Below are 22,151 nucleotides of genomic sequence, written 5' to 3'. Positions count from 1 at the left end.
AAACAAGCATTTGGTTCTTCGTTTGAACGTAAATCTATTGTTTAGTTTACAATTAACTCAATTCTGCCTTTAGTCATTTTCAACATGCAGAACTATCAACATGCAAAGAGATGTGATTCTGCAAAAGCGAGGATCAACCAAAAACGTATTATGCAGCAGAAGCGACATGCTTATGCTCAGTCATCTTCACAACCAACAGTTAATTGCACTTCAGAATATAATAGTGAGACATCTGATATAGCATGTTCTACAAGAAATCAATTTACATAGCTGCCTTAATCACATTTTCTTTTGTTTCCTCTCTATTTTTTAGTGATTGTTTCTGATTCATCAAAAAGTGAAAATTCTGAATCCACACAAGGTACTGAAAAAAAAAATGTTTCATGCTCTTTTTTGCTATGGTTCAAATATTGTTATTATATGTATTTCTAATTTATGCAGGTTCATGCTCTAATTTTATGACTCCCTTCAAGGATTGTCAATCTCCAACTAATCAACCTATAATCAACACTGAAGGTAATGACTATAATTCTGATTTCCAGTTTCAGATGCTACTGTACATGCTCTTAAATTAATATTCAAAATTCTTATCATGATATTGTACTATGATATTGAACAATTTCAGGATATTCTGATCTTGGTGATCAACTCATCCAATGTAGATATTGTAATGCACAAATGTGGTATAATGAAAGAATATCAAAAAATAAGAATTGTCAGAATCCAAGGTTCAGTTTATGTTGTGGAGATGACAAAGTTGAATTGCCATTATTACAAAATCCACCCCAATATCTCCAACAACTTCTATTTCATGATGATACAATTGATAGTAAAAATTATCAACATAACTTACGAGCATATAACATGATGTTTGTCTTTACTTCTGCTGGAATTAAGCTAGATAAAACAATTAATAATTCAAGAGGACCTTCTACAATCAGAATACAGGGCCAACCATGCCATAGAATAGGCAGTCTATTACCAATGCCTGGGAAAAAACCCAAATTTGCAGAGCTATATATCTTTGACACAAAAAATTAAGTGCAAAATAGAATTAATGTCATGAGGTAGAATTTCTTTTATTTATGTCAGTGATAAAATTATTCATTCACTTACAATAGTTTGTGCAGTTATGAATATTTTTAAATATTGTTTTTTCAGTCAATATTCTGGAATTCAGAGTCATATTGTTTCAGCTTTAAGTCACATGCTCGATCAACACAATTCTCATGCTAAAAGTTTTAGAATGGCCAGGGATAGATTGGCAGGTGATCAAGCCAATAATATCAAATTGCAACTCATAGCTGCTCGGGGAAAAGATGGTCGTGTATATAATATGCCTAATGTTCCGGAAATTGTTGCACTTATTGTTGGCGATTTTCATCCAGGCTCAAAAAGAGATATTATTGTTGAAACTCAAAATGGAGAATTACAAAGAATCCATGAACTTCACCCTAGCTATCTACCACTACAGTATCCTCTACTCTTTCCTTATGGAGAAGACGGATATAGAGCTGACATACTTCACCGTTCTACTTCATCCAGCAAAAAAAAAAAAGCGAAACCGTCTGACAATGAGAGAGTGGTTTGCTTATAGACTTCAATCCAGGTCAAATGAAGCACAGACTTTATTGCATTCTCGAAAATTATTTCAACAATTCATTGTTGAAGGTTATACCATGGTGGAATCTGAAAGACTTAGCTATATCAGAAACAACCAAAAGAAGCTTAGAGTTGATAAGTATTCTAGCTTACAAACTTCATTGGATACTGGAACAGCTAAAGGCTTAACCAAGGGAAAAAGAGTCATCTTACCCTCAACGTTTGTTGGGAGCCCACGTTATATGGATCAACTTTACTTTGATGGTATGGCAATATGCAGTCATGTTGGTTTTCCAAATCTTTTTATTACTCTAACCTGTAATCCAAATTGGCCTGAAATTCGTAGATTACTTTCACCTTTGAATCTCAAACCAACAGACAGACCAGATATTGTATCACGAATTTTCAGATTAAAATATGAACACATGCTGTCAGACTTAACAAAGGGTCAATTACTGGGAAAAGTGGTTGCATGTAAGTTGACTATCATTTTTATACTTAAATACAAATATAACTTGGTCATTTTTCTTTGTTGTATAACGCAGATATTAATGGCTAAAATATTACAATTTAACCAACACTTTTACAGATATGAAATACAGAATTATACTTACCATCATAACATTATCTTTTGTGAATCATAGATATGCATACTATAGAATTTAGTTGACCATCATTTTTATACTTAAATTAAATACAAATATAAGTTGGTCATTTGGGCATTTTTCTTTGTTCTATAACGCAGATATTAATGGCTAAAATATTACAATTTAACCAACACTTTTACAGATATGAAATACAGAATTAAACTCACCATCGTAACTTTATCTTTTGTGGATCACAGATATGCATACTATAGAGTTTCAAAAGCGAGGACTCCCTCACGTGCATTTATTACTATTTCTACATCCAGACAATAAATATCCATCTTCAACTGACATAGATCAGATAATATCAATAGAAATATCTTCCCATCGAGATGACCCAGAACTCTACAGATTGGTGGAGAACCATATGATACATGGCCCATGCGGAATTTTACAAACCAACTCTCCATGTATGAAAGAAGAAACAATTTCAGCCTCAGACTGTTTTGGATTCAAACGGTTATCCACTCTATCGTAGAAGAAACAATGGTCATTCAATTTCAAAGAATGGTGTTATCATTGATAACAGATATGTAGTACCTTACAATCCAAAATTACTGAAAAAATATCAGGCACATATAAATATTGAATGGTGTAATCAAAGTACTTCAATCAAATATTTATTTAAATACATAAACAAAGGCTATGGCAGGGTGACTGCTGTTATGCTTTCTGATAGCAATAACGCAGCTCAAAATGTAAATATTCAAAATGATGAACTTAAAGAATATATAGATTGCAGGTAATTTCATCTTAACCTGCATAATTTATTTTCCCACTATTATTTTTACTAACCAACCTATATCACAGATACATTTCTACCTGTGAAGCTGCTTGGAGAATATTTGCTTTTCCAATCCACGGCAGAAAGCCTGCTGTTGAGAGATTGTATTTTCATCTTCCAGATCAACACAACATTCTTTATGAAGATCATGATGATATAGATGATGTACTATCGAAACCAACTATTTCAGATTCAAAATTCCTAGCTTGGATGAACACTAATAAAGATTTTGATGAGGTCAGGAATCTAACTTATTCACAATTTGTGTCAAAGTTTGTATATAATAAAAGAAACTGATCATGGCAACCCAAAAAAAAAGGATATACCATTGGAATACTCATATGGGTACCACCAACCACAGGAGAATTATTTTATTTAAGAATGATGCTTGGCAGCTGCAAAGGACCTACTTCATTTGAGGATATCAGGACTGTTGCGAATATCCAATATCCAATATATAGAGAAGCATGTTTTGCAATGGACTTTCTACAAGATGACAGAGAATATGTTGAGGCAATCAAAGAGGCTAAGGATTGGGGCACAACTAATTATCTAAGGAAATTGTTTGTATTAATTCTATTAACGGGTGCCATGAGCAAACCTGAAGAAGTTTGGAATCAATGTTGGCATTGGCTAGCTGATGACATTGCATATCAATATACTAAATCAACAATCAACTCAGGTAGGTCGTGACTATTTTTATGTTCCACAACAATGGTCAGAATCATTCACTAACAACTTGATTTTTATTTTTTATTCACTAACAACTTGCTTTTTTTTTTCTTAGAAGTACAAATCAATGATGATACTCTTAGAAATTTGACATTGATTGAAATTGAACAACTATTGCACATAAACCAAAGATCACTAAAAGACTATCCTACAATGCCATATCCTCAGGATATCAATCTCATATCCTACCTACAAAACAACTTGGTATTATCAGAACTTGACTACAACCATGATGCAACGAGATCAGAATTTGAGCATCTTTTTGCATCCATGACAGGCAATCTACCTATTCATATATTATAAATTCTATTAATGACAGTTAACATCTTACAAAAAATGCTCATTGTGAATTATAAATTGTATTGATGTTGTTAATATTCTATTAATAACAGGCAATCTACCCTCACTTAATTCTTTCCATCAATAACTAAATTAATCTTCATTTCAATATAACATTAGTTTACTTATCAATGCAGATGAACAAAAAACAATTTATCACAGAATTATCCAAGCTGTTAGCAACAATGAAGGTGAAATGTTTTTCCTATACGGATTTGGAGGCACAGGAAAAACATTCATATGGAGAACATTAGCAAGTTCATTGAGAGCAGAGAATCAAATTGTGATTATTGTTGCTTCTAGCGGAATAGCCTCTCTATTATTACCAGGAGGCAGAACTGGACATTCCAGATTTAAAATTCCAATACCAATTTTTGAAGACTCAACGTGTAATATCCATCAAGGCACCGAATTAGCAGAATTACTGAACCAAACAAGTCTAATAATTTGGGATGAAGCACCAATGGCCCACAAATTCTGTTTTGAAGCGCTTGATCAAAGTTTAAGAGATATTATCACAAATAAATCAAACTCAAATCAAATATTTGGAGGCAAAGTTATAGTATTTGGTGGAGATTTTCGCCAAATACTACCAGTCATCCCAAGAGGAACCTGCTCAGACATTGTAAATGCAGCAATCAATTCATCCTATCTATGGGATTCATGTGAAATATTGACCTTGACAAAAAACATACGGTTACACAACAATCTAGAATCAGTTGATGAACAAGAAACTGCCACATTTGCTAAATGGATTCTAGACATTGGAGATGGAATTATAGATGATGAAAACGATGGTTATGCTACAATTCAAGTTCCTGCTCATCTACTCATTACTCAATATGATGATCCAATCAGTGCTATAGTCAAATCAACATTCCCAGACATAGATCAGCACCACAATAATCCTAAATTCTTTAAATCCAAGGCAATACTAGCTTCAACAAATGAAACAGTAGAACAAATCAATCATTACGTGTTATCCTTCATTCCAGGTAATTATATCATTACTTATTTAATTGACACTTGCTCAGTCAAAAATATAACCACTGAAATTGTAATTTTGCAAATCATAGGTGACCACATGGAATATATAAGCTCTAATTCCGTTGATAAATCAGAAACCACTGAAGATTCGTATTTCCAATCAATTACTACTGAATTCCTTAATTCATTGAACACATCCGGTTTGCCAACTCATTCTATCAAACTTAAAATTGGAAGTCCTATAATGCTGTTAAGGAACCTCGACCAAAATCAAGGTCTATGTAATGGTACTAGATTAGTGGTAACAAAGATGGCAAAACATGTAATTGCAGCTGAAATTATCTCAGGTAAAAACATTGGCCTCGCTGTTTATATTCCAAGAATTTCAATGTCTCATTCACAATCACCCTGGCCGTTTAAACTATTAAGAAGACAATTTTTTACTATGCTATCTTATGCAATGACAATTAACAAGTCACAAGGACAATCACTATCCATGGTTGGACTTTATTTGCCGAAACCGGTATTCACTCATGGCCAATTATATGTTGCATTGTCAAGGGTCAACTCAGTAAAAGGATTAAAAATTCTGATTCATGATGATGAGTAGAAAAGCATGAATTCCACTACCAATGTAGTATACAAAGAAGTGTTCAGAAACATTAAAAGTTAAATTTCAGTTATTTAATATCAGGTTCAATTCTATTGTCATGCTTTTTCAAATAGTCCTATTCTTTAATAATCAATTGTTCAATATTATATTATCACTACATTATATAATTTAAGTTATTACAATCTTCAATACAATTCAATTGATATTAAATATTGAGAATTGACTATCAGTTTCAATTCTTTTCTGATGTTTTCTGAAACAGTGCTACTCTTTTGTGATCACTTCTTGCAGACAATTTCATTGATTTTAAATACTAAGAATCCACCAACAATAACAACAACCAATCTATAATTTTTTAAATAACAATGAAAATTCCATTGATATAACCGCTTTGACACAGACACACAGTGAGAAAAATACACACACACACACACACATACACACACACACACACACACACACACACACACACACACACACACACACACACACACACACACACACACACACACACACATATATATATATACACGTGGTTTTATTAATACCAAAATAATAACCATCCACAAATTTAATTACCACCACAGGAACGTGTAAAATAGTTTAGTGATTAGGTGAACTTTACATTATTAATCTATTAATTAAAAAATTAACCCATTTAAGGCCCAACTATTACATGCACACCACAAACAGCACTAAAGTCCAATCACTTCTAAAACCATTCACAAAAAAACTGTTCAGTTACTTCCACAATTATTCACGTTGAGACTCTTCATATCATCACTGCCTTTCGCATTCAAGAAGCAACTATTCAGTTGCACCGTTTCCAACAAAAACCTACCGCCACTTATGCCATCGAAAAGATAAATCAATTAATCAAGTCTACTTAACTATTAACCCATATTACACGTTCCTCTGGAAACATCATCTTAACATCATATCACCATACTTTTACTTTAGAAAAACCCAAGATGAGTATCTCATCCTCCACCGCTTCAACCAGAGTAAGGAGTGTCTCTTACAAAGTTTTTTTTAGCTTTAAACTTTTGACATTACTAAATCTTTTGTTCATGCAGATCAGATATCCAATTGTGAGACCACCTGCAATCATCCAATTTAGAGCAGCTTCCCACAATGACCAGGCTATAGTTTAAAATACAGAAAGCTTTTTTTTTCGTTCCCTTGCATCTGTTCGTTATTCCTTACATTCCATTTGCATGGTTTTTGATTGATCATATCATTTATGTTTGTTCTGTTTTTTCCCTGTTTCCTGCCTTGCGTGTTTTGTTTTTGTCTATTTTTGTTGGCTTCCATGCTTCCATTGCAATTGCATGCTTTTCGATTCACCACATTACCACTTTAAATATATAGCATTTTGCTTTGACTGTAGTTTTCGCATCGAACTTTATATCATTTTGGTTTAGTTCCTTTAACTTTTTTCATTTTCTCTTCTAACATATTATTTCTTTTCATACAATTTCTTGCTTTTTATATCCAGACATTCATAGAAATACCCCCATTTTACCATGAACAATGGGCACCCAATTACCCACAAGAGGTTCGGTTCAAATACAATGGAGCAACCTACCCAATACGAGTCCAACAACAGTGAGACAGATATTTTTTTGCAGATGGACTCGCAGACGTCAGGGCAGATTTAAAAATCTACGAGTCTATTATCATCAACTTCTTTGCCTGCAATGATAACACCATTTTTATCTACATTTTACACCTCCCCTGAATCAACAGACATGTGGCAGACCAATACTTCATTCCCGTCTACATGCCTGGACAACAGAAATAACCCAATGTATACTGGGTGCTCCCCAACCGCTGGTAATATGCAATCACATTAACTTGCATTATTATGAGAATTTCAATAACATTATTAATCTGTATAAATGATACGCAGGAAATCCCATCACATGCAAGGAAATATCTAAAAGAATGTGAGAATCACTTGACAATTTTAAGGAAGAATGCACCTCCTCTGCAATGGGACGTCGTTACGCTTGACCGCGGCATTAAAGATAAAAGTATTGTCTGGCCATGGTACAAGTTTCTCAGGGAAAACGATTTCCATCACGGAGACGAGGTATCATTCTACTACTAGCCACACGAAAGAATTTGGGAAATAGTCATCAGAAGAGAAAGGAAGTGGCAATAATTTTCGTTTTATATGTAATTATATTTTGTTTTATATGTAATTATATTTTGTTTATTTTTTCTGAACAATCTCTGTTTTACCAACATTATAAATACATATCTATCTAATCTTCAATTATACTATTGTGATTGCAATTGTACTAACCAAGTGACCCGTGCGTATGCACGGGTTACAGACTAGTTTTTAACTAAATATGAATCAATTTACTATATATTTATTTTTCATAATATTTTTTTAATTAAATGATAGGCCTAATTATCAATTTTGTCCCCAATTATTTTAAATAGTTAAATTTGGTTTCCAAAATTTTAAAAGGTTCAATTATATTCTCAAGTTCTTAAAAATGAATTAATTTGGTCCTCAAGTTTTTAAGAACTTAATGACCAAATTAAATCATTTACAATAATTTGAAGTCTGAATTGATTCATTTTTAAAATTCTTATGACCAAATTGAATCTTTTAAAAATTTGAAACCAAAATAATTCATTTTTAAGAATTTGAAGATCAAATTGAATCTTTTAAAATTTTAAGGACCAAATTAAACCATTTAAAATAATTTAGAAACCAAATTGATAATTAAGCCTAAAAGATAAAATATGTTTTCTACATTTTGTAATTAAATAGTTGAACATAAATAAAAATATTAACAAATATTATATATTAAATTGATAATTATATTACTCGATTGAAATTTTAATTTATTAAATATGGATTTTTAAAAGATACAAAAATTCAAAATTTAAGATACATATTTAATTAGAATAAATATTGATTATATATTCCTATCAAATTTTTTATGAATATTTTTTTTAGAATGTAAATAAAACTAAAAAATAGGAGAGAAATAAATCAGTAAATCACATGTAGAATAAATATAATGATAAAAAAATATATTTGAATGAATTAAGTTTAAATTATCAAAGTGATAGTCAGTATAATTTATTATAATAAATATTGACCGTAAAAAAAGTATAATAAATTTTGAAATTAAATATATTCAATGCATTAATTGATTATCATAAAACACCAATTTATTAGTATTGGCTATTTTTTTACATATATATCAATATATTTTTCATTTAGCATGGTTATCAATTCTTTTGAATATTACAATATGCTAATAATTCTTCTATATATATTTTCCATATAACTTGTGACATGCATAAAAAATTTATACCAAATGTATATTTTTCATATACATAAATTCGTAAAATACAAAATGATCAAATCAATTTATGTATTAATATCATATTGATAATTAATATATTATTAATTATTTATTGTATTAATTTATTAGCATCAATCTATTGATTAATTAATTTATTAACACAAATTTATTTTATTAATGTTAATTGATTGTATTTAATTGTTAATTATGTTTGTCTGAATTAAAAGTAAAATAATCTGATTTAATATATTTTGGAAGTAATCAATATGAGATTGTTACATAACATGTATATATTTTTTTCCTTGGCTAATTTAAGCATCAAAATCATTACAAATAATGTCTCTTCATTCTTCTAATTTGTTAGAAATCTCGCATTGATTGATGATATTGACAAATTAAATTATGAGTAGAAGATAATCTTCATCTTACAAGTAGGCACGACAAAGAGAGTTAAAAAGAGATGAAAATTTTAAATTAAAGTGATTTAGTAGGCAAGAAAATAAAAAAACAAATAAAATTAAGTTTTTATTGAATTTCCATTTTATCCACCAATACATTTAAAAAAATTCTGGTGTTAATTTTTTTTAAAATAAAATAAGGTGCAAAGCATAATCGATTATGTCCTTATAAAAAATTAGTTTAGGCCATATTAACGAATGAAGCTCACAGCTCAGTAGAGGAGAAACAATAAAAAATTGAAGGCTAAAATAAGTCACTTCTACACAAGCTCAACCAGGTTGTTCAAAGGACACTTTTGTAAAGTTTCTCACATTATCACTTTCCTCTTCTCTTTCATCCACTTTCACCTCATTTTTTAGGTGAAAGTACTTTATGATGTTGGGTTGGAGCTGTGCAACCAAAGCGCAAGGGACACATTTTTGCTAATGAATTGACAAGTACACTAATTTGTGTAATAATTTCTGGTCCTAACATTTGAAAACGCTTGCCAGTTTTGGAAACCAAATTGAATGGTTGTTAATGGGTGGTAATGGCCACTAATGAACTGTAACAGCCAATAATGAATGGTAATGGCTACTAAATGCATTCTTGATGGTAGAATGCCTATATAAGCACATGAATTTGGTCCCTAAGCTCATCCCTTTCGAATTCAGTCTGATACACCATCTAGAGAAAGAAAGAGAGAGAGTTTGGAAGAACCAAAAACAAGAAACTCTTCATGGCAATGGCTGGAGGTATGATTTTGATTTTATTTTCCACATTTTTGTTAATAACCTATGTTTCTTTTGTAGTTTGTAATATCATAAGTTAAGAGGTTTAGTCTAACATTTGGTATCAAAGCCACAATTGCCTCTGCCTTGTCCATTTTCGGTTTTTGGTATTTTTTTCGATTTGATTTCGTTTATGGTATGAAGGGCCTTGTTTCTTAAAATAAGTTTTATGTCTAAGTGATCTTTATAATTTTGATTAATTATGGATTAGCCACAGCATCTATATTTGATTAAAATTATATATTAAGTTGGTTAAAGATCATATAAGGAATTAGACATAATATTGTAATTAATTATACTTATATAATGAATTTTATCTCACAGGAATTTTTATTATATCTATATAATTAATTGGGATAAAATGACGTATTATTTTTCATGATTTACCTACAGGCATCATGATGTATGTATAATTTGTCGATTTTATCATAAAGTAAATATTTACGATAGAAATTAAATTATTTTCATGTTATACCCGTAAAGCATGAATATTGAGCAAGTAATTTGATTATTCTATCATAAGGTTTAATTGTTTCTTATTGAATTAAAAATTTAGCCCACAGACAATTTTTATGTCACAAGATTCAATTTTATGGTATGTTTACATTGGTAAAAGATACAATTAAGATTAGTATGCCTCAAATTTTGACATAAGCCTTTGAATTTTGCAGCTTCTCAAACTATTAGTTTTTCTGATATTCAATGTGATGTTCCCGAACTCAAAGGAGATAACTATAAGATATGGAAGGAGAGAATTCTTCTACAATTGGGGCGGATGGACAAAGACTATGCTATAAGGAAAGATGAACCACCTGCAATCACTGATGAAAGTAGCCCAGCTGACGTTGCACTATATGAGCGGTGGGAGCGATCCAACCTCTCAGCGTGATGTTCATTAAGACCAAAATCTCGGCTGGGATACGTGGTTCTGTTGACCAGCATGAAAAGGTCTGAGACTTGCTTAAGGTCATTGATGACCAGTTCATCACTTCAGATAAGACTTTAGCAAGCACCTTGATCATGAAGTTCTCTTCTCTTCGGCTCACCAGTGTGAAAGGTGTGCGTGAGTACATCATGAAAATGCGAGATATTTCATCTCAACTTAAGAAACTAGAGGTTGATATGTCTGAGTCCTTCCTAGTGCATTTCATTTTGAACACCCTTCCGCATGAATATGGGCCATTTAAGATTTCCTACAACACACATAAAGATAAATGGTCTATCAATGAATTAATGACCATGTGTGTTCAGGAAGAAGAAAGGCTTGTAATGGAGATGGGTGAGAGTGCATTGCTGACTACTGCTTATGGGAAGAACAAAGCAATTAAGTCTCAAGCTAATCAGAAGGGTAATGGTAAAATACCACCTCAAGCTGATATTAAGAAGGTGACAAAGTGTTTCTTTTGCAAGAAGAAGGGACACATGAAGAAGAATTGCCCCGAGTTCCAGAAATGGCTTGAGAAGAAAGGTAAATCAATCTCATTAGTATGTTATGAATCTAATATGGTTAGTGTTAATATTAACACCTGGTGGATTGATTCTGGATCTACTATTTATATTGCAAATTCTTTACAGGGTATGCAAAACCTAAGGAAACTAGTGGGAAGTGAGCAAAACATTTTATCAGGCAATAAGCTAGGCTCACATGTGGAGGCCATTGGAACTTGCATTTTGACTTTAAGTAGTGACTTTATTTTAAAATTAGAAAGGACTTTTTATGTACCAAGTTTTTCCTGAAACTTGATTTCTATTTCAAGACTTGTACTGTTTGGATATTCCTTTAATTTCAAAGACACATCATTTGAGTTATTTTATAATTTTGAATGTGTTGGGAATGGTATCTTGTCTGATGGTCTTTATCTTCTTGGTTTACAAAATAATGCCACTTATAGTTCTATGCATGTTCAAACTGGTATTAAAAGGTGTAATATTAATGAGAATTCCTCTATGTTATGGCACCGGAGATTAGGACATATCTCCATTGAGAGGATTAAAAGGTTAGTGAAACATGGGGTACTCAATACTCTAGATTTTGCTGACTTTAAGACTTGTGTGGACTGCATTAAGGGTAAGCAGACCAACATGTCTAAGAAAGGTGCTAACAGGAGTTCAAGCATATTAGAAATAAGTCATATTGATATTTGTTGTCTAGATATGGATGCACGTGGTCAGAAATATTTTATCACCTTTATAGATGATTATTCACGATATATGAATGTTTATTTGCTTCATAACAAATACGAAGCATTGGATGCCTTCAAAGTCTTTAAGACTGAAGATGAGAACCAATGTGGAAAGCAAATAAAAATAGTGAGATCGGATAGAGGTGGAGAATACTATGGTAGATATACTGAGAATGGACAAGCACCTGGTCCCTTTGCAAAGTTTCTTCAAGAACATGGGATTGTTGCCCAATACACTAGTCTGGTTCTCTAAATCAGAATGGTGTGGCAGAAAGAAGGAACCGAACATTATTGGACATGGTTCGGAGTATGTTTAGCAACTCCAATCTTCCTAAATCCTTGTGGGCTGAAGCACTAAAGACGGCAGTGTATATATTAAATCGTGTTCCAACCAAGGCTGTCCCAAAGACACCTTTTGAGTTGTTTAAAGGTTGGAAACCGAGTTTGAAACATATGCGCCTTTGGGGTTGTCCGTCTGAGGTAAGAATATATAACCCACAAGAGAAGAAACTTGCCCGAGGACCATTAGTGGGTATTTCATTGGATATGCCGAAAGGTCTAAAGGTTATAGGTTTTCTTGTCCACATCATATTATTAAGATTGTGGAATCAAGAAATGCCAAATTTATTGAAAATGATTTGATCAGTGGGAGTGATCAATTGAGGGACTTAGGTTCTGAAATTGATTATATAGAATCTCAACCTTCCACGTCAAATGAAAGATTGGTTGTAATTCATACCCCTCAAGTTCAAAGGGATGATGAACAACACATGATTGGCATTCCACAAACTGTTGTTGATAATCCAGTAGATCAAGTTGATCATCAAATTCATGAAAATGATGAACAACCAGTTGAACAACATGATCCCCAAGAAAATGTTGATGCAACATTAAGGAGGTCTACTAGAGTAAGAAAATCAACTATTCCTAGTGATTATATTGTATATTTGCAAGAATGTGATTATAATATTGGAGCTGAAAATGATCCTGAAACTTTTGATCAAGCCATGAGTTGTAAAGAGTCAAATTTATGGTATGATGCCATGAAGGATGAGATGAATTCCATGCAGAGTAACAAAGTTTGGAACCTTGTAGAGATGCCTAATGGGGCAAAGGCCATTGGATGTAAATGGGTCTTTAAGACCAAAAGGGATTCATTAGGCAACATTAAGAGATACAAGGCAAGACTTGTTGCTAAGGGATTTACTCAAAAGGAAGGAATAGATTACAAAGAGACTTTTTCTCCAGTATCTAAGAAAGATTCTCTTCGTATAATCTTGGCATTAGTTGCTCATTTTGACCTTGAGTTGCAACAAATGGATGTGAAAACAGCTTTTCTTAATGGTGATTTAGAGGAGGAGGTTTATATGAAACAACTTGAAGGTTTCTCCTCTAATAGTGGTGAGCATTTGGTTTGCAAGCTTAATAAATCTATATATGGTTTAAAACAAGCTTCCCGTCAGTGGTACCTTAAGTTTCATGGGATAATTTCTTCATTTGGTTTTGATGTAAACCCCATGGATCAATGCATATACCACAAGGTCAGTGGGAGTAAAATATGTTTTCTTGTTTTATATGTAGATGATATTTTACTTGCAGCCAACAATCGGGGTTTGCTACATGAGGTGAAACAATTTCTCTCAAAGAATTTTGACATGAAGGATATGGGTGATGCATCTTATGTCATCGGCATTAAGATTCATAGAGATAGATCTCGAGGTATTTTGGGTCTATCACAGGAAACCTATATTAACAAAATTCTAGAAAGATTTTGGATGAAAGATTGTTCACCAAGTGTTGCTCCCATTGTGAAGGGTGATAGGTTTAATTTGAACCAATGTCCAAAGAATGACTTTGAGAGGGAACAAATGAAAAACATTCCTTATGCTTCAGTTGTTGGAAGCCTCATGTATGCTCAAGTATGCACAAGGCCTAACATTGCTTTTGCAGTTGGAATGTTAGGAAGATATCAGAGTAATCCAGGTATTGACCACTGGAGAGCTTCTAAGAAAGTGCTGAGGTACATTCAAGGGACCAAAGATTACATGCTTATGTATAGACAGACAAACAATCTAGATGTGATTGGTTATTCAGACTCAGACTTTGCTGGTTGTGTTGACTCTCGTAGATCAACATCTGGGTACATTTTCATGATGGCTGGTGGAGCTATTTCATGGAGGAGTGTTAAGCAGTCTTTGACTGCTACTTCTACCATGGAAGCTGAGTTTGTCTCTTGTTTTGAGGCTATATCACATGGTGTATGACTTAAAAGTTTCATTTCTGGGCTGAAGATAGTTGATACTATTTCAAGGCCTTTAAGAATTTTTTGCGATAGCTCAGCTGCTGTCTTTATGGCTAAGAATAACAAAAGTGGAAGTCAAAGTAAGCACATCGACATTAAGTACTTAGCCATTAGAGAAAGAGTAAAAGACAAGAAAGTGGTCATTGAGCATATAAGCATTGAGTTGATGATCGCTGATCCTTTAACTAAGGGCATGCCACCGTTTAAATTTAAGGATCATGTAGAAAGAATGAGACTTGGTTCCACTTTATGATTGTATACTTATATGTTAAAATTGAAACTTTTATATTATGATATTTTCTCATATTTGGGTGCACATTGATTTATTTGAGAAAAATTATGTTTTGGACCAAGAATAAACATTGGGTTTATTCATTAAGTTTTATTACCACTTTGAGTATACTGCTTGGGAAATTGAACATATTGTAATACATGGATGATATTACTCGTTATAAGAGGAACTATCACTATGATTCGTATATTCATTTGTTAAGAAGATTAAGCATTAAGTCAAAATGTTTGGACCAAGTGGGAGAATGTAATAATTTCTGGTCCTAACATTTGAAAACGCTTGTCAGTTTTGGAAGCCAAATTGAATGGCTGTTAATGGGTGGTAATGACCACTAATGAATTGTAACAGTCAATAATGAGTGGTAATGGCTACTAAATGCATTCTTGATGGTAGAATGCCTATATAAACACATGAATTTGGTCCCTGAGCTCATCTCTTTCGAATTCAGTCTGATACACCATCTAGAGAAAGAAAGAGAGAGAGCTTGGAAGAACCAAAAACAAGAAACTCTTCATGGCAATGGCTGGAGGTATGATTTTGATTTTATTTTCCACATTTTTGTTAATAACCTGTGTTTCTTTTGTAGTTTGTAATATCACAGGTTAAGAGGTTTAGTCTAACAATTTGTTCTAATAAGTAAAGTTAAAATAAAAGTTTGAGTGTCAAATTCACAAGAACTTTGTTTGTACTTAGGTAGATGAATATTTAATTAAGAAAAAGATTTGGAAAAGGTTCTAAAAAATAGTAATTTAAATTGGCAGGAAATTAAACTAAAATAAACAAGAGAAAAAAAAATTATCAAAGTAAATTAATTGATTAAAACAGGAGAGATTAGAGAACTAGATATTATTGTAGAAGTAAATTCAAAATATTAGAATGTAAGAAACTTAACCTACTAGAGCTACTCTTAATGTAATATTAATGATTTTTCTTTATTTATAATTATTTAAATTTACACTTACATATACTAATATACTCTAACCAAGATCCCTTCAAGTGAAAGAGCCTAAATTATCTATCTTTTCTCCCAAATCCCTTTGTAGAGAGAAAATAGTTAAATTGCATTAAGAATAAAGATGTATAACATGCTAAACAAAATCAACCTATCCCAAGTGATGACTTTATTTAGATACATCTTCTCAATCTTATTAGAAAATAATGTTTTCCAACGCTACTCCTAAAACTTACCATGCAAATGGGTGATCAAACCACAAATAATAATATTAAGCACAAGACAGAATAAAAGTAGTATTATTAAATAGATAAGAAAAGAAATTAGTAGTTGACTGCTAAGTTCCCAACAAAGGAGATTTAGTCTCTCATTGTTATAAGAGACTTTACAAATGCAAGAGGAGAATATTTAGTAAAGGGGGAATAAATAAGAAAGGGAATAAAGGGAAAGGATGACTTCTAATGTTTGTTTCTCCTTCTTCCAGTCTTTGTTTTCTATAAGGAATTGTATTATCTTGAATTTTATGTGTCTTTTCCTTCTTCTCTCTCCTTCTTTTATAGGTACAGATCAGTTTAGTTTTCACCCAATCTTCGAGTTGAATGCGCTTGTCATGCTTAGCGAGTGTAGCAGTAATCCTCGTGCTAAGTGCGACTTTTTCCTGAATCAGCCTTATTTCCTCAATTAGTCCTGCTTTCTTGAATTATCCTGTTGGTACTAAGCGTGTTGTTCTCGTTAAGCCTGTCTCTCGCACTAAGCGCGCCTCTTTAGATTTTCAATTTACTCTTTTGGGCTTTGTTTTAATCATTAAGTATCATAAATTCATCAGCTTTTAATATTTTCTACACAAAAACTTAAATGATATTAAAATAATAATTATTTGCACAAAAGGGAAGAAATAGGAGAGAAAAATTATAAATTCCTATATAATTTAACCCCAAAATATACTTATAAATAATCGTTATTACTTTATGATAATGGAGACATTGCTCAAACTTATAAATGTAGAGATGAAAACTTCATGCAACATACGCAAGGATCTTCCAATTGCGCTTAAGATGCCACAGAGATCGCTAAGGGAAGAGCTTCGTCCATCAAAGGAGGAGATGTGTGTATTTCAATCAATTATTGTTTAGTTCCTACCTCTTGAAGCACATAATATTATTCATCAACATCAACAACCTCACCAGTAACCATAGGACCAACAACACCAACATGACATTGACCAACCAAATGACCAGCAACAAGACGATGATCAGCAGAGGAACTCTCCCAATGAATATTTGTATTACTTACTTAACAACACAAAATTACTATTAACATATTACAATGTGTTTTACTTTTAGATTTATTAACAATTTAACTTAATGATCTATTTTACTATTTGTTTTGGATTTATGAATTTGAGTATTTCGTTAATTACATGTATATGTTAATTAAAATTTGACGTTAAATAATATAAATACAAAAAATAATTCCTAAATTATTGATGTTAGATAATAAAAAAATGAAATAAACAATTCTTCATAAAATAGAATTTCCAACGGATTTTCTGACAGATATTTTTGTCTCAAATTTCCCGCGGAAATTCCGATGGATGTATCCATTGGAAATTTTTGGATCTTTTCCGTGGGAAATTTCCAATGGAATTATCAATCCGATGAAATATTTCTATCAAAAATTTCAATTTACCGACAGATTTTTTAGGTTTTCGATGGATTTTGGCCATCAAAAATAGACTTATTTTGAAGTACTAACAAAACTAAAGTAAATGTGACTAAAGAAAACTACACTTTCAAGTCTCCTTAATTTAAGTAATCTTTTCCTCGTACTTTGAAAACAAACAATACTTATAATGAGATGATGACCGAGTGAATTAAACAAGGTCTAAAAAGGAGTTTGTAAATAATGTTGTTTTCAGTTGGTGTGGTCATCCAAAAAATCAACAATGATATCTGCAGTGAATTTAAAATAAGATATTATAGACACACTCCAATATAAGTCAAATAGAAAACAATCACAATTTATTCTCACAACATTCTCAATAAATAAACATCAACACCTCAATGCAATTAAATAAACATCACAAACACAACTCTCAGTGATTTTTGAAATCATTAAACTCAACTATTTGGTTCCCGAAACCAGTGTAAATCTCAAATCCTTTAAAGGATCTATGAATTCATATTCATGTAATGATATCTCACTATCTTCCCATCATAGATGAAGATATCCAAAATTTCATCTTCATTTCAAATGAATGTATCTATTATAAATTTCATCATCATGTCAAATGAAGATATCTTTCATCCTATTCTTAAAATAGAATGCACATTATCATCTCTTCCAAGAAGATAATGACTAATCACACGTATCTAATTACTTCCAAATACCTACCAAATAAATTCTCCCAATTTCATACATTACATACAAATTCTCAACATTGTAGCATCATAATTTCAATTAATAATATACATCATATACGTTTATAGACATCAAATATATATACAAATAAGTACATTATAACAAATAAGTACATTTTATATATATATATATATATATATATATATATATTATAAAATATAATTATGTGTTCTGGACATGAATTTCATCATGTATTTATATAAAAGAAATTGAATTATTCTATTTTGCAATCAAAGAATCGCTAATACCAAATCTATAATTCTCTCTCTGATAATATATGCTTAAATAGGATTTTGAATAACACCAAATCACATTCAAATCAACTATATCATGCGCAGGAAATAGGAGAGCTCTATTCCGAAAAATTCAAACAAAATATATTGTCACCGAAAAGTATAACGCAACGTTGACCAACATGGAACATAATCATATTAAATCCAATTGCTTATATTTTTTTTTTTAACAAACGGTACCATGCAAGATTTAGAAGAAAAAATTGTTTTATGCACCTCTTGAAGTAAGTAATGGACATTCTTCATTATTCTTGGTCTTTACTACCAATTGTATACCAATATTTCTTTATCTTTTATTTTATTATCTTTACTCATTATTATTTAAAATATAATCAACAACCATTTCTCTTTCTTTTTATTTTTTTCTAACTAAACTAATAATTCACTTGAAACAATTCACGTTCAGCGGCTATAAATAAGCCAATTTCTCTTTTTTATTATTATTTTTAAACCAATTATCTAATAAATTATTATACTAACACCTCTGACCTTTTCTATTACTAAAAAGATTATAACAATCTACTTTTTTTTTTTTACTAAAAGATATATTTAAATAATCTTTTAAAATAATTCTTGGATAGTTTTAAAATATTACACATAACGAGGTTAGATGTAAGTGGCGTTTTTTCCAATTAGCATTTTCTCCAATCCAACAAAAGAGTTACTTTTACATTTGATGTCTTAAAATACACAAATGATATTTAGAAGCTTTATGATATTAATCCAAACATACCCTAAATAATATGCATATTAAACGACTGAGTGACAAATAAAGTATAACAAAACTTAGATATAATAACTAAAAGAACTATAAAAAAGAAAAACAAAATTATTAGTACTTTTTTCTTGAAAATTAAGGAAAGTAAATTCTAAAAAAAAGTGAATCATAAAAATATTTTTTAAGGAACATATTCAAATGAACTTTTAACAAAACCTTGTGTTTGACTTCTGCAAAAGTAATGACAAAGGAAAATGCAATTTTTTGATTGAGTTAATCAACTATTGGGTTAACCGAATTTTCGTCACAGGATTCAATGTCATTGCTGCTACTACTAGACGTTTGTCTTTGTCTTTCAGATCTTTGCTCATTCCTCCTCCTCCACTCTTGTTCATCCAATTGGGCTTGTCTTTGTCTTTGTCTTGAAGCTCTTTGCATATTCCACCTCTGCTCTTCTGCATCAAGTTGGGCTCTCAGAACTTGTGCAGCTGTAAGTCCTTTGTTCTCATCCTCATCAATACCGATGATATCAACAAACTCGGTCTCATCGTCAGAGTGAGGAGGAGCATTCACACCAGGTGAGGTAGCAGAAAGGTCACCAGATTTAACACCTGCCATATGATAATTAGTCCCAAAACTAAATTAATCTCACTTCAATTGTGATTGTGATCGAATGCAGCACTCATTCATTAATCTCAGTCTCATCGTCAGTGTGGGGAGTATTCATACCACTAGGTCCTTCAACATTCTTGTCATCCTTAGGCTTAGTTTTTCCATTGCCATAGTGTTCCTTGATTTCATAATTGGCAACTGGTGAGGTAGTAGAAAGGTCAGCAGATTTGACACCTGCCACATGATACTTAGTAATTTAGTACAACACTAAATTAACCCTACTTCAATAGATAATTAGTAAAGCCATTGTGAATGCACCCCGTGTGAAAGCAACAAAGCATACACCCAGAAAAAGTCACAAGTTGGAATGCATGCATATAAGACATACACAGCAGTTGATATAAGTCACAAATTGAATTACACTAACAAATTATGCCCAACATTATCAATCCATAATGATGAAAATGAGGTCTGGCCAGTTTGGTTTGTGAAAATGCTTGTACTCACTTCTAATTACATAAATGTCATCTTATGCCTCCCTCCCCTAATTGAAGGAAAATGATAGTCAAGGATAATGTTAAAATATAAATACGAGGTGAAATCCCATGAGAAGATTAAATATTGTATAAGTAAAGAAAAGATTCATAAACCAGAATCTTTAAGGTTTTGAATCCATTGGTTTAAATCTCTTAGTGTTTAGTAAGGGGGTGTTTGGTTTGGTTATTTTATGTATTAATTTTTATTGGAAATAGAATATGGTGATGAAAAGGTGTTTGGTTGGATTTCTGTTTTCATTTTCAGTGAAAATATTCTTCCAAATGAACAAAAAATTGAAAACAATAAAATCTCGTTTTTAGTTGAAATCAAATACATTTCCTTTTGAAAACGCATTTTCAGTATTTTTATGTCTTAAAAGCAGAAAACAAGGCAAACCAAACATTTTTTCAGAATTCTAATCTTTTAAAAATAAAAACAGTTTTCAAAAATTAAAAACAAGAAATGAAAACAAAAAATAAAAATGGAAACCAAACATACCCAAAATATTCTGTAATACAAAACTCACGTCTTCATAGGATATCTTGCCATTTGCATGTTACCGAACTAACTATTAGATAATTAATTTAGGAACTCAATACGAAGTCCAGAGATAAGCAATTACAAAAACCTTTAAACCATGTGATACATACCACCATTCTCAGCAATACGTTTTTTCTCAACCTGTGAAAAATTAATATAAACATCATTAAAGATATTCGTGCAAGAGACATGAAAAAGTACAAGAAATAAACTACAGTATTTCCTTTCCTTTCCTTTCGTAACCACTACCATAAAATGGTCAGCACTGGGAAAAAGTTATGCATGCAGGGAATTTATGTTTCTTTTAGAAATTAACACTGGTGCAGAAATCTCTAAGGAAAAAAAATACTTATATTTAGCGAACACGAAAAGTAGGTTGATGAGTAATTGAAGGATAAAAAGATTGTGTTTCGTTTGTGGTGACCATAAAGATTGATTTAATAAAGATCTCAAGATTGACTCCACCTAGCTAAAATTAAACCTTGCTGATTATGATTGAAGATGAGAAATAAAGAACTTACATTTTCTTTATTGAGATCTTGAGCTGGAGGAATGTTACGTGATTCCTCCTTATCTTTACTCATTTTGCAGAAAGTTAGTTATGGAGAGATGTATGTAGGCGAGAGTGAGGAAAGAAGGAATAATTGTTATATAAAAATTAACAGAGCAACAGAAAATACAATACAACAGTATTTCAGGTAGAGTCAAAACATAAACAATGCTTATTACAATCAATTAAAACAAAGGAGAAGTATGATAGAGAAAGAATTCAAAGAAGCCTAGGTTGAAGCACGTAATGTGCTATCCATAGGATGTTATGCGCTCCTTCCAAACTTGTTGGACCGATCATGTGCAACAAAGGATGTGAATTATATATGTAAACACCAATGCTCTTGAATTTGAAAAAATATTCTTAAAAGAATAGAAAATAAGATTAGATGTTGGTGCCTTTTCAAGAGAGGCAGTAGAGAAAAGTTATGAACGCGTGTGATTTATTTTTTATTGCTAGCCATAAAAGCCGCAACGTGCATGA

General features: G+C 31.6%; 1 protein-coding gene and 1 pseudogene across 1 annotated transcript; both read left to right on the top strand.

Annotated features, from left to right (window-relative positions):
- The first annotated feature begins 84 nt into the window (after positions 1 to 84).
- On the top strand, positions 85 to 5,764 carry LOC114402059 (annotated as a pseudogene).
- A 5,524-nt stretch (positions 5,765 to 11,288) lies between these two features.
- LOC114402057 lies at positions 11,289 to 12,768 on the top strand. Its single transcript, XM_028364598.1, has 3 exons — positions 11,289 to 11,408; positions 11,520 to 11,736; positions 12,710 to 12,768. Exons 1-3 carry the CDS (start codon positions 11,289 to 11,291, stop codon positions 12,766 to 12,768), a joined length of 396 nt encoding a protein of 131 aa, XP_028220399.1.
- Positions 12,769 to 22,151: the final 9,383 nt, after the last annotated feature.

The sequence above is a fragment of the Glycine soja genome, chromosome 20 (assembly GCF_004193775.1).
Source record: "Glycine soja cultivar W05 chromosome 20, ASM419377v2, whole genome shotgun sequence".
NCBI lineage: Eukaryota > Viridiplantae > Streptophyta > Magnoliopsida > Fabales > Fabaceae > Glycine > Glycine soja.
Note: the sequence above shows the minus strand (reverse complement) of the source record. Positions and strands in the feature narration are given on the sequence as shown.